Consider the following 13,858-nt stretch of genomic DNA (forward strand, 5'->3'; position numbering starts at 1 on the left):
ATTTATCAAAAATATACTCTAGGTCTACTACAACTGACAGGGTGAAATAGAATGTTAAATACACTGAAATAGTAAGACATAAGTGCTCCATGATGTATAATTCCTACAATAATTTATTAAAGTCCGACCACATACAAAATACATGTCAATTCTGATGCATTTTCCCTTTTGATTTATGCTATCACTCATTACATATTTTGTGTAAAACTGAATACATAAACCCATATTCTTCAGACAATCCAGCAGTAAGCCAACATCACAATTACTGAACAGTACTGAAACCTGTCAGAATGCTAAACATGATTTTAGATAAATGCATCAATGACATTCCGTCTCTGCCACAGCTGTGTGTCACATCTGGATCTGATGCAGTACACCCAGAGAGATCAGGATAAAGAGGAGAAATCCAATTCTCGTGATGGACATCAAGGTAAGCACAGTCATCTGAGAATGGCACGAATCTCCTGAAGAAACAGGTAACTCTATGTTACTCTCTGAACCTGTGTATACTTAGTCACAGTTAAGTACAGTGAGTGATACATACCTCGAATATCCACTCTTGTGCCATTCCCCACCAGTATCCTCCCACATGTGACCACAGCACAGTAATAAGTTCCAGCATCTGAGAGGCCGATGTTCCTTTTGGAGAGTTTGTAGACACAGCTCCTCTCACACTGATCACTCGAGTTTTCATAGGTGTAAATGATTCCGGGATAGGACTGTTCAGAGTTTTGTCTAAACCAATAAACATGGTGTTGTCCTGCACAGCTCTCTCCCATTGGATGAATGGTACACTGCAGGGTTACATTGGCTCCAGGCTTGACAAGCTGAGATGTGGAATTCTGTTGAACCACAAAGCCTTTGGCTTCAGCCCCTTAAAATTTAAAAAAAAACTCACATTTTTAATGCGATTCTACACATTATCTTAAGTAATACAAGCAAAGAAGACAACAACACTGAAAAAAAACTGTGTAGTCAGTCCATGGGGCAGAAACTAAACACATTTATTCCTAAACCAAAAAGTCAACTTCATTGAAACACTGGATCCAAATTTCATCCAGCAGTTTAATCTTGGCCTTCTTCTCAGGGTAATATTTTTTATAACAAAATATAACAAAAGCATTATTTCAGGATATTCAGAAATAAGGTCTTGGTTATCCAAAGATGCTCAGAATTTTTTTAAAATCACCAATACTCCTGTCACTACTACATTAGTATGTCTCAGAAACAAGAAACATGGCACTAATTATAATTTTACATGATAACTTACATGATGTTTGAAGCAGATCTTACCTTTCACAATAAATTCTATGCCTACATCAAATTCAATAACAGAGTGAGCACTAGCGCAGTTGTAGGTAACCGATTTTCAAAAATAAGATCTTGGTAATCCAAAGATGCTCTGAATTTTTTTAAAGTTACCAACACTCCTGTCACTACTACATTACTGTGTCTCAGAAACAGGAAACACGGCATTATTATAATTTTACATGATAACTTACATGATGTTTGAAGCAGAACTTACCTTTCACAATAAGTTCTATGCCCATATCAAATTCAATAACATTAGAGTGAGCACTACCACAGTAGTAGGTAGCTGCATCTTCAGACTGAACCTCTGAAATCCTTAGATGATTTATGCCTTCATCTCTCTCCACAGTGAATCGATGGTTATTCTTGAACTCATGGTGAAATATGGCTTGAGTATCGTATTTGTAGATGGTTGATATTAGCCGAGGTTTTTGCCCCCAGATGTGTTTATACCATGAAAAGTGCATGGTCATTTCTGTCTGATAGGAACAACTCAGAGTCACGTCTTTACCAAGCTCAACTGACACTACAACATTCGTTTGAGGTAAGCTTTGTACTTGTGCATTTGCCCCATCTGAAAGCAAAGAAGAGCACTCAGTATCACTATAGCATAATAACAAATAACAGAAACAGTATTTTCTATTGAGATTCCCTCCACAACTTACCAAATGCTCCGAGAAGCAAGAGGAATGCTAGTGAAATCATCACTGTCAGCTGTCCCCCTTCTTTTGACAGACAACAGCAGAAAAAGAGACAGAAAAAAGGGGGGGAAACAATGACAAAGTTCTGTGGCTTTTTTTCCTCTTAGCAACTGGAACATAAAATCTTAAACCTCAGGCAAAACATTACTCTACCATATGAATAAAAGTGCACAATCAAAATAATTAAAGAAACTTATACAGGGGAAAAAACATATTGTTTTAGTATGCATTTCTCTTACTGGTTGTTCTTTAGACATCTGTGTGCTCTAGTTTGTGACTGGTGGCCCCAAAGACTTGTGGTTACTTGACCTAACCCAGATTATAAAAGAGGATGGATAGAATGGTTGATCTCTTTTATAACCCTCTTGTACTACATACTTTAATACATATGGAGGCAAAAAAAAAGTGCACCATGACAACATTGTGATAGTTGAGACAGACGTCAGAGGGCTCCTTGAACTTGTGGAAATGTAATCAAGAATCATATTATTTTGCCTTGAAAATGTCTGAACTGATAAGTGGAAGTCATGGTAGACTCTATAAGTGTTTAGTAGCAAACCCTGACTCTTTATTTGTGCTCTGAGTAAACCATAAGACTGGTTCAAAAACACCAGGAAATGAAGTAGAGAGTGAAAATGGAGGGACACAGACCTACCTCATAGAGCACTGGGAAAATTAAGACTTGGAGAGAAAACTGATGGTTACTGAAAGAAGCGAAGCGAAAGGCTTCTTTGGAAACTTTTGACTTTTTTTTTTGTGTGTGTGTGTGAACAATGGAGGTTTTCAGAGTAAATAATTGAATTATGAAGTCTCAATCTTTCTGGCCTTGCTTCTCTTTGTTTACCACCCCTGTTTAATGTTAGTTTCTGTATTCCTGTGTATTGGCTTCAGCCTACCTGACCTCATTTTGCCCAGCCATCAGTTGAGTTTCATCACTTAGATTGGGCAAGTATGCCATCTGTGATATGACTATTGCACTTTGCCCCATACTGCTGTATGTGAGTCAGTACTTGTAGATTTGGTAAATTTGTTCTTACCACAGTGCTACTCACAGGTGTAATGAGGTCTCAAGAAAAAGCAAGTGTTAATGGCTGAATTGGGGCAAGCAACTGGCACCACTGGGCAGGTTCTCAGAGGGTACCCAGACAAGACACTCTGCACGGCCTGTATTCCCACTGAGATACACTTGGGACGGTGAAAAGAAGCAGTTGACTGATTTTGAATGTCCTGCCAGACCATCACAGGGGTCATCCCATGATAGAAAACTTATAACAGAACAGGCAACAGGAGATGCCAAATTGGAAAAAGGAGGGTAAAATTCAAATAAACAGTTATCATATTTGAGCAGGATTCTTGCTGAACCGGCGATGGGGAAGTGAAGGCTAGCTGTATACCACAATAAGCTTGACGTTATTTGAATGGCGACTGTGAACATAACTTCAGAGCAGGAAACAGAACAATGGTTGAACATCAGAGTCTGATGTCACTGACATGATGAAATCGGTGATAAATGAAAAATACTTGCGTTTTATGCTTTTAAGGATTCTTTCTGTCGTATACTATTATAAAATGAAGAGGATCTCAATAAGAATAGGGGCGTGAGATTCTTGCCCATCTTAATAGCCAACCCTTGGTGGTGTAACTGCTTTTTGGGCCTTTCAGAATGATTCCACATTTTACTGTAAAAAAGGTATAATTCATAATTCAGTTCACAAACTGAAATAATCTAACAATTCAGACATACCTCAGTAAATTGAGTAGTTTGTTGTTCCAAGTCCGGTGTCTGGGGTCTGACTCATGTTCAAATATGAAGGAGGTGTTAACGAATCGTACTTCGTTTCCTGTGGAGGGCAAGTGCTGAGTGAGATTTCCTGAGTTTAACTACTGCAGAATTTGCACTTACATGCAGAAGGGAAAAAGGTTGTTTTGTTTATGATCAGTCTGACAACAGCAAATTTGAAGAGCCTCGATCGCAACTCAAATGAAGGCTGACAGTTCTGCTCCTGTCCTTTGACACCTTAAGATGACACAGCAGTGCCCGGGCATCCAAAAGTTCAGGCAACTCTTTGAGGTTCCTCTTTTATGGCAATCATTAATTAAAAGGTGAAAGATTCATATGTGAATAAAGAGAAATCCCAGCCATTATGTGGAATGCAGTCTGGACAGGATGCCCTCTGTAGGACAGGGCTGAAACTGCACGGTGCCATGGGAGACAATACTTCAGACTAATTTAATGTTTTGAGACATGAGCTGAATCATGCACCATTCCCGCTCCTATTTTAGACGAGCCAAAAAATTGTGCGCTGACCCCTGATGCATGGCAACATTGAACCGATGCGTGAAGGGTCAGGTAAGCCCCTCAGCCAAAGCCCTGCTCTATAAACAAGTGTAACATTAAGTTTTAAAATAGAGGACCATAACAGATTTTAAACTTATTGAAAGGTAGTCAGGGCTCAGAGCCTATGCAGTACAGTCAATTGAACTGAATGCCTAGCAGGTTTCCAATGTTTAAGTGAACCTGAGAGAAATAATCATTTTGTTGTATAAGAATGCAGATTTCCAGGTCTCTGTTCGCTTTCACCCATTTATGCGGTCTGTGGTTGCCTTCATATATAATTTTGGAATGCGTTTTCAAAGAAAGCTTTTCTTTTTTTTAACAACAAATGTATTTTTACTCAAGTTCTCTCTGTCATGGCTCCATCTCTATTTTCTTGTCTCCCGGCCAGTCAGAGCCCTGTTTTTCCTCATTGTCTGATCGATTACCTAATTATTGTCTGTCTCTGTCCTCAGTGTCCCCGTTGTGTCCTTGTGTGTGTGTGTATATATATGTGTGTGTGTGTGTGTGTCTGTGTGTGTGTGTGTGTGTATACATATATATATATATATATATAAACTGGAGACGGCCACTCCCTGCTCAACTTTAGTGTGGACCTACCACTACTGATTACCAAGCAGTGGCGGCTGGTGGTTGTAAAAGTAGGGGAGGAAAGAAGGTGTGCTTGGTGAAATTCGGTGGTGGTGGAAGTGGTGGAGGGGTGTTGGTGAGGGCATTTGCAGACATGTAAAACCCAGACACATTTAAAGCAGCAGTAAGGAGTTTTGGTCTAAAAGTAGTGAGCTAACCACCTAAAAGACAGGCAAAAAACAACAACAGCACAGTACGTACTGATAAAAAGCTTGCTAGCATTCTAACTGGTGTCTTTTTGGGATATAGTGGGCAATGTTGTGCTGTGAAAGCTGTTCTTAAGTTTTCAAGGGGTGGTCTGACGACAGAACTACATGTGTATAGCCTGGGAATGACAGTTATACTATAAAAATGTAATAAAGTACATGACCATATACTATAAAAATGAATTTGAAGATTACACCAAACTAGTTGCCAATAAAAACATACTTAAAATGTGGTAAATTGCTGCATGCTGATGTTTTAAAGCCAAATTGCTAGAATTTAAAAACAGATTGTTATACTGATTGAAACTGATCATTTGTAGTCTTAGACTGAATGGGATGTGCCACGTTTAAGCCAATTACTGAGGGTATATGGGCATTCATTTGAAAAAGAAGTCGACTCTCCTGGCTGTCTGGGTAGCAAAGATATCTATGACCTGCTCATACCAATGAAGATTTTGTTGAAGTGACTTGAGAATCCTCTTTTCAATTGAAATGATGGCTAAATTTTTCAGCCTGTTCTGTCCCATGGTGTTTCTGGTATAACTTTTTATTCGTTTCAGGCAAGAAAAACTTCTCTCAACCCCTGCAGAAGTGGCACCGATAGTGGCAATCAGACACATTAGTCTGTACAGCTCAGGCATTGCTTCATCAAGACTGTTGGATTTCATGAAGCTAATGGTATCACACAGTTTTTGAGATGAATGGATCTCTGCATCACTATAAAAATGCTGCAGTTCCACTTTCAATTTCACCTCATCAAAGAGATGGCCATAGGTTTCTGAAAAGTTGGCCAGTGCTTGAGCTGGGAATTCTGTTTTGAAAGAGTCCAATTTTTCAAAATCTAAAAGCTCCATGAAATGCAAGCGGTCAAGATGTTGAAAGCGCTGAGTGACTTGGGCCCTGATGTTGTCGTGAATGGAATCATACAGCGTTTTATAGACCTGACGTTGATCCTGCTGGCCCTGCCTTCTTTTTCTGCTGTGAGCTAATTCTGGGTCCTCTGTCACTGTTGCAGCTTTACTGTATGTCTTGTCAAAGGCCCTCTCTGATTTTAGCTCATCTAGCACTTGCATGAGGTTTTCTATGCGCCTTTTGCAAAAGGAAACATGCATTGATTTGCGTTGCAAGATATCAAATACAACATCAGTGTATTTCAAACAGTTCCTCAAAAGTAAAAAGTAAAAACATGAAATCAAAGTCCTCTAATTTAGCCCTCAATCCATCAGCCAAACGTGTGGTCTCGTCATCCATAGACGGATGTTCAACGATGCCCGTGAACGTCTCTATCAGTTTGTCATAATTAGAGGCAACTGTATTCACCACCCTGGATGAGAAATTCCAAGGTGTTGGAGCATTCCTAGGCATTTTAGCACAACCAAATTCCTCAAGCATTGCCACTCTCTTACTGGATTTGGAAAAAAAAGACGTGAAACCACCCAGAGTAGCGAAAAAGATTTTTGCCTTGGGGATAAACTTGACGCCCTGACTCAAGACCAAATTTAGGCGATGGGCGTAGCAGTGAACAAACGTTGCACTAGGAGCCACTTCTCTTACTTTAGCCTGCAAGCCATTTAGATCTGAGGCCATCACTGCAGCACCATCGGAAGTTTGTGCAATGAGTTTCTCCGTGAAATTGTACCCTGACATCTCGGCCTGCACAAACTCGGACAACGACTGCGCATTTCGCCCACTTGACACATCGAAAAAACCCAGAAAACGTTCCTGAATACTGCCCTGATGATCTACATATCGGACGATGACTGAGAGCTGTGAATGACAACTTATGTCTGTGGTTTCATCAATTTGCCAAGAGAAGAAGGGAGCCGTGTCTAATTCCTGCTTGATTTCGCTTTTAATTGAGGTGGCTATTGCTGAAATCAAATCATTTTGGATGGTTTTAGACATGCCGGTAAACACCGATGAAGACTGCAAATGCTCTGCAAGTAAATCGTCATATCGTGCAATCACCTCTGCTAGCTCTCTATAGTTTCCCTTGTCTGAATTGACCTTCTCGACATGCCCCCTGAATGCCAACTCTTGCATGCCCAGATAAGCAGTGGCATCAAGCAGGCGCTTCAGGGTATCTCTATTACGGGGCACTTTTGCATTGTGCTGCGCGGTTTGCAGCCGTACACCCTCATCCACAATTTGATCAATCGGTATCCTGCCCAGCAATTTCAATCGAACTGCAGCACCAACGTGGTCTTTACATTTATCGTGGCATTTTGTTGCCCTATCTAAATTCTTGATGTCACTAAACACCTGAACAGACCACGTTTGCGATTTCCCCATTAGCAGGCAAGGCCAGCAATACAGTCGATTGTTCTTTAGGCTGCCAGTGAGCCATGGGTATTTCTCATACCATGTGGTGTTGAACACACTGACCTTACCATTTGGTTTATTAATCTTGATTTTTGGAACTGGTCTCCCTGCTGCTTTAACCCTGACCTTCTCACTGTAGTCCAACGAATGGAATGGTGTATTATTTAATAAAACATGGACAACGTCCTCTGTTTCCATTGCGGCTTTATTAGCAATTAACAAAACTAGCTTCCAACAGAAAAAAAACTTTTCGACTCAACACGACAAATGTTATCTCAACGGTATGACTAATGACACAAGACAAGATTCTTGCATGATATCATATCATTGATAACCCCCTCCCTCAAAACTCTGATTGGGTATTGACCAGCGCAGTCAGCTCCGCTGATTGGTTCACTGATGTTAGGCGCTAAATCCAGAGCCCCTGGCTAGACCCGCCCAAAGGGAGGTTCGTCCTCCCTTACGGCCATTCACTCACTCACTCACTCACTCACTCTCTAAGCCGCTTATCCTAACTAGGGTCGCGGGGGTTGCTGGAGCCTATCCCAGCGGTCACAGGGCGAAAGGCGGGGAAACACCCTGGACAGGTCGCCAGTCCATCGCAGGGCAGACACACAGACAATCACACTCACACACACAATCATACCTAGGGACAATTTAGTGTACGGCCATTCACCCCCATGTTAAAAGCCAGGGCTCACGAGCCGCTGGGGTAACAACCGTTTATAATGGACATCAATGGGAGGCTTGGGGAGGTCGGACCTCTGTGCAGTACTTTTCAATTGCTTTAGGGGGTGCTGTTGGTATTTTGACATGGGGAGACGATTTTTGTGACATCGAAGTGGTGAATTTACGTGTATTTACTTTTCTCTTTGAAGTTTATTTTTCTCAGAAATTTTAGGGAGGATGGTCCTCCCTTTCCTCAATAGACGAGCCTCCACTGTTACCAAGGCAATGCAGCACTTCATGTCCAACTAACGTTTATTTATGTTCCATCAGATTTTGAATGCTTTAACTTGTCACTCTCCTCAGCAGGATTTTTACTGACAGTTTTCAATGCGTGTTACTGCAGTTGCTTTATTGGCTACATGAGGCATGAACTGAAGAACCAGACTTTCAAATTCCTCTATATCAACTACACAGAGTGTCACACTGTTACAAACAGAAACTCTCGTGAACAATCATTTGATTTCTTTGTGTGTCTTTTTTTAATTTTTGATATGTGCTTTTGTGTGTGTATGTGTGAGCCTTTTTTGTTGGTTTGTTTGTTTGTTTGTTTTCCTTGAAGACAATTGTTCTCCTCCACTGATCCTCTCCTCTCCTCTTCTTCCCCTCCTTCTCCTGCATTCACTTTTAGGAAGCTCTGTTTCTGCCTGGAATTGGTGTATCACGGCAGCTCTTCACAGCATCCATAAAAGCCCTCTGCATGTAGGGCAAAAGGGTCAGTTTCTCTCTCCTCCTTGTGTTCTTTCCTTCCCCTCCTGCCCTCTGTTCTGATGGAGTCATCTTCCTCTCCTTCTCTCTCTCCTCCTGCTTGTAACATCTCTTTTCGACCTCTCTTTCATATCTCTGTCTAATTTTGGGCTGCTCTGTCTGCTGGTTTAGAAGAGCTCTTCTCCCTTTAGAGTCCTCTTCTCTTTGAGGGAATGATGCCCTTTGTCTTCCATCTTTCACTGCTCTTCTGTCACAGTGAAGCCCTCTTCCATCTCTCCTAGGCCAAACTGGGCTCCCTCCCTCTCTTCTTCCTCTCTCATCCAAATCCCTCCTTCTACCCTTCTCACAACGACCCTCTCTCTTGTTTCCTGTCTGTGTTTCCCTGTCTCTCTGGATGTTACTAACAGTACAGACCAGCTGACCTCTCTCCAGTCTGACCGCTCTCTCCTTGGTTTGAGGTCTCCTCAGGTCTTGGTTGTACTGCTGTTTTTGTGTCTGTTCTCTGAGGATGTCAATGGTGCACATCAGCACACCTCCTGTCTCTTCTCTGACTGTTCTCCTCGTATGGAAGGGTCTCTTTCTTTCCTTCTTCTGGCCTTGACCTTTCACAGCCTTCTCTTCCTTTCCAGTTTCAATCCTCCTCTCCTTTCTCTTCCTTTCTTCCTGTCTTTCAATCACACTCCTCTTCTTGTCCATTTCTTGTTGGTCCATCTGGTCCTTCTCCTCCCTTTTTTTGATCACCTCCTCTCTCTCTATGTTATCAGCTCTCTCCATATTCTCCTCCTCAGACTCCATCTCTTCCTCACTGTGTTTTCCACCGTCCTTTTCCTCAATATCATTATAAACTGGGATGTCATCATGATAAGTCATCATATTTTTGGCCAGCCTTTCGATCAGCTCAAAAATATCCTCTTCCTCCTCCTCTTCCTCATCACAGATGTCACCCCAATTAAATTTTTTCTCATTCTCTTCACTGTTGTTCTCAAACATCTCTTCTCTTCCTCTCTGTCTCTTCTTCTGTCTTTGAAATCCTCTTCAGTGCTCTAGAACACTCTGACTTGGCATCAGTGTGTTGGGCAATTTATGGGCACCACTGCTGATGACATCATAAAGACAATGACATCATGAAGGCCCTTCTACAACAATGGTACTTCCTTCATTAATGTTGATCAGTGTATGAACATTTAACTAAAATAAATTAATTAAACTGTCCATATAATTAAAAACAACAACAACAATAGTCAGTAGATAATAGTAATAGTTTAGCAGAATGGACATTGACCCATGAAAACCGATTTTTCGTGACGACAGCATTCATAAAAACACCCGCTATGTTGGTATAGCTCTACATTCAGTTTGTGTTTCATAGAATCCACATGGGAGAACTTTGGAGATGTTGTCATGGCACTATTGCATTTTGAGGAAAAAAAAACGGCATTGTGCATTGATTTCAGTACGCTATTTTTCCACAGCTGTACTGCGTCAATTCGTCTAGCCCTTCCCTGAAAAGAAAAGTTTTCGTGATGTAGTTCGCTGTGCTGTGTTAGCACAATTTGTCCACAACACATCAGGACGCAAATTTCCGCAAACTTTTCCCCTCCATTTGTGACCACTATATCAGGTATTTAGTGGTTCAGTTGCCCAATGAGGACAGCAGAACAATTTGTTTATAACTGTGTATGCTTCTACATTTTGGTGAAGGGTGCCGTGGTGCTAGCTAAAGTCGTTGCTGTGGGGTTCTCCGACATTACAGGGCGATTTACAAAGAAATCGTAAATTAACAAACACGTAAATTAACAAATGTTTAGCTGCACAACAGTTCTAATGGATGTTACGATCTCTGCGTATCCCCTCCTTAGGTTAGGAGAAAGATTTACGTTAGTGTGTCAGCTCAGTTACCTAGCTACGAAATAATTCCTAACCAAGTATGCCGTTGGCAGTCGGCTACCAAACCTCTTAAAATGCAATGCATATTTATTTGTTTCACTCCATTTTCCATCATAACTTGGTCGAGTTTAGGCACTTTGAGTACAGTTGAACTGTAACTGATATTCGCGTTGTCTTTCTCAGCTTCTTGTATGAACAAACGCTAAACTCCACCATCTTATCTCAACCATCCATTATCTTTTTTGTTGTTATGGTTGTTTGTTTGTTCGTTTGTTTCTGTCTTTCTGCTTTCAGGGTCTTGCAATTACGATTTTGCTACTTCAGCTAAGTAACTTACTACCATTATGATAATGCTGTGTACCATCCATGACAGTGTTTTGAAGTATGCTGATTATGGAGAAAAGTCTGTTTTGTTTTTTTCTTGTCAAACTTGAAACTTGACAAGTCAGTGTGAGCTGATTTCAAACTGGCAGGCTGCAAATACACTCAAACAGTACCTTGTTTAATGTTCAGCAATAACCCTCCCTGAAAACATTTAACCACAGTGATGCATTCACTTTCTCAACATTTCACCTTTCAGGTGCGTTTCCTCACATAAACTGACTGCAAGACAAGTTGTGTAACCTTTGCTCAGTGTCTAAATGGTGACAGATGTTTTCTGCAAGGAAACATCTATTAGCATGTTGTATCAATGTGACTGTGTGACACACACACACACAAAATAAATTAAAAAAACAAATGGAAGAAACTAAAACTTTGTCCCTGCAAAACTAGGGCAATTTATTAGCGTTCTCTCTGTAAAAATCTTACCAACACAGCAATAAATTTTATTGATTTAGCCTCCCACACAGCGAAACACCTTGCGAATTTCACTCTGGGGGAGCAGTCGTGAAAACAGCAAGCAAGTCACCTCGCTCAAAAGTTCGAGTGCTTAAATGAAGGTCTGCAATGGTCTGTTTGCCCCGACCAGAGCCGTTGAGAGAGTTTTTTTCTACCGCTCTGGCCCTGACTATGTTCACATAACCTGTAAACAACAACTCGCGTTGATGTAGACACAAATGGTTGACCATACATCTTTAAATCGTATATGTGATTTCATGCTACATGTAGCCTTTAGCCTCCGCCATCTTGGTCAGACTTTTTTTGTTACTCCCACCTCTCTAGAGAACGTCACGTACCAAACACATCACATGCTGAACTGACTGGTTTCCATTTGCATAAAGTTGAGAATTCACTATCTCAATTTCACTTGCCTCAGTGAATTCGCCTCCGATTTCGCCAATCAGATTGAATTTCGTTCCCATTGAACCTGAATGAGAGCCAAGTGAAATTCGCTGCAGTGGAAGCACACCGTTACTGACTTTCTCCAGTTCAATGAAAGTAATATCAATACTTTCCCTACATAATTTTGGAATTATTTATGCTTTCAATAAAAAGCTATAAAAAAGGATGTTCTTCCTTGTCTTGCCAAAAGGGGGAGAACTGAGCTTATTTGCGTGGCAGCACCCCCTTTTGACTTCTTATTATGAGTGATTTTTTAGTAGGCCTAATTGTTTTCTGCATGTGAAGGGAATATTATAAAAATATGATCTCTAATTTATCTTTACTGTCATTTTTTGCAGCAGCTTTAGGTAAATGAGTTTCCATATGCAATGACATGGTCACAGTTCTGTGTGTTGACAAAAAGCCACTTATTTAAAAAAAAAAAAAAAATAATAATAGTACTTTTAAAAAACTCAAGGTTTTCTTAATAAATTTGACGTTCTTTCGAAGTTGTAATGAATATTTGTCTTGTAAATCGAATAACGTGTCACTCAAAGACAATGAGGATGTTTGTGTCTGTTTTAGTGGAAAAAGCACAGAAGTGTTTGCTTGTGAGAAAGGTGCGTGTGGTTTCTAAACACTGGGTGGTGTAAAATGCAAGCAGGTCAGCCATTTCTACTGCAGGCACAAAAAAAAAAAAAAAAAAACCCACACACATCCACCTCAAAGTCATACACCCAATACTGACAGTAAAAGTTTCTTTTTGATACATAACATTTTGTGTCACCTTCTTTGAACTGTACAAAATGCGCTGTGACAGGACACAAATCCAAACTACACTAAAGCCCATCATTATTAACAAAACTACACTAGTCCTATTACCAATACTGATTCTACTACTAATGTTAATGACTATTCTAATAATTACTAGTATTTCCCCAGTCATTTAATTTCATTTTGTTGTTGGCCAGTTTCCTTTGTTGCCTAATTGATATCATGGTTCGAATTACAGGGGGGATTGAGGGGGTCTGACCCCGCTAATTAATACTTGGACCCCCCAAAAGAGGTGAAAAACAACAGTTTGGGGGGGGGGGGGGTTCAAAACAATTCACACTGTGACTGATATTTATCAGATGAACACCTATGTGAAGTTTGTAGTAGCTGACCTCATCAGGTCTCGTACTGCACTGAGCCTCTGCTTCTTCTCAGTAACTCTACAGGAAATGATGCTTCAGTTTTTAAGCACCTCCTCCACATTCAGACTATGGCCTCTTGACCTCTTATGGACAGACTCTGCAGTGAGGGATGTCAGTTTTTTGTATGTTTATTGTTTGTGGCCCGATCACCCCGAACAAGTACTGGCCGAGGTCAGAGCAATTTGATTGAACAACAATAGATAAGGTCTATCTTACTGCCAGTATAGTATTAGCAAATGGTAGAGGAGAAGCTTGGATAACTGCTTAGAAGATCCCATGGCTTGAGGCCTAAAAAGACTACCATTTTGTGTCCTCAGGTGACATTACAATACTGTTATCTCTGACAGTCTCTTCCCTGATGTGGTTTGTCGATTCATTATTGTAACAAAGAACAAAGATGACTTGTGAACCGTTGTGATACAGATGCATGGTAAGTGTTGAAAAACTAAAGCCTTTTTTTATCAGATCAGATTATTATCACAGACCTCTGAAGATGGTTATGATATCAAGTTTGTGGTTTTAGTTGTGCTCTACAAATCTTATCTGTCCAGGAAGTGAAAGCTACCTGTGAAA

General features: G+C 40.6%; 1 protein-coding gene across 1 annotated transcript; it reads right to left on the reverse strand.

The window, feature by feature from the left end:
• Window positions 1–351: 351 nt before the first annotated feature.
• LOC115816208 (uncharacterized) lies at window positions 352–6,256 on the reverse strand. Its single transcript, XM_030779176.1, has 4 exons — window positions 5,782–6,256; window positions 1,526–1,885; window positions 545–874; window positions 352–461 (listed from the first exon to the last, which is right to left on the reverse strand). Exons 1-4 carry the CDS (start codon window positions 6,254–6,256, stop codon window positions 352–354), a joined length of 1,275 nt encoding a protein of 424 aa, XP_030635036.1.
• Window positions 6,257–13,858: the final 7,602 nt, after the last annotated feature.

The sequence above is a fragment of the Chanos chanos genome, chromosome 7 (genome assembly GCF_902362185.1).
Source record: "Chanos chanos chromosome 7, fChaCha1.1, whole genome shotgun sequence".
NCBI classification, from domain to species: domain Eukaryota; kingdom Metazoa; phylum Chordata; class Actinopteri; order Gonorynchiformes; family Chanidae; genus Chanos; species Chanos chanos.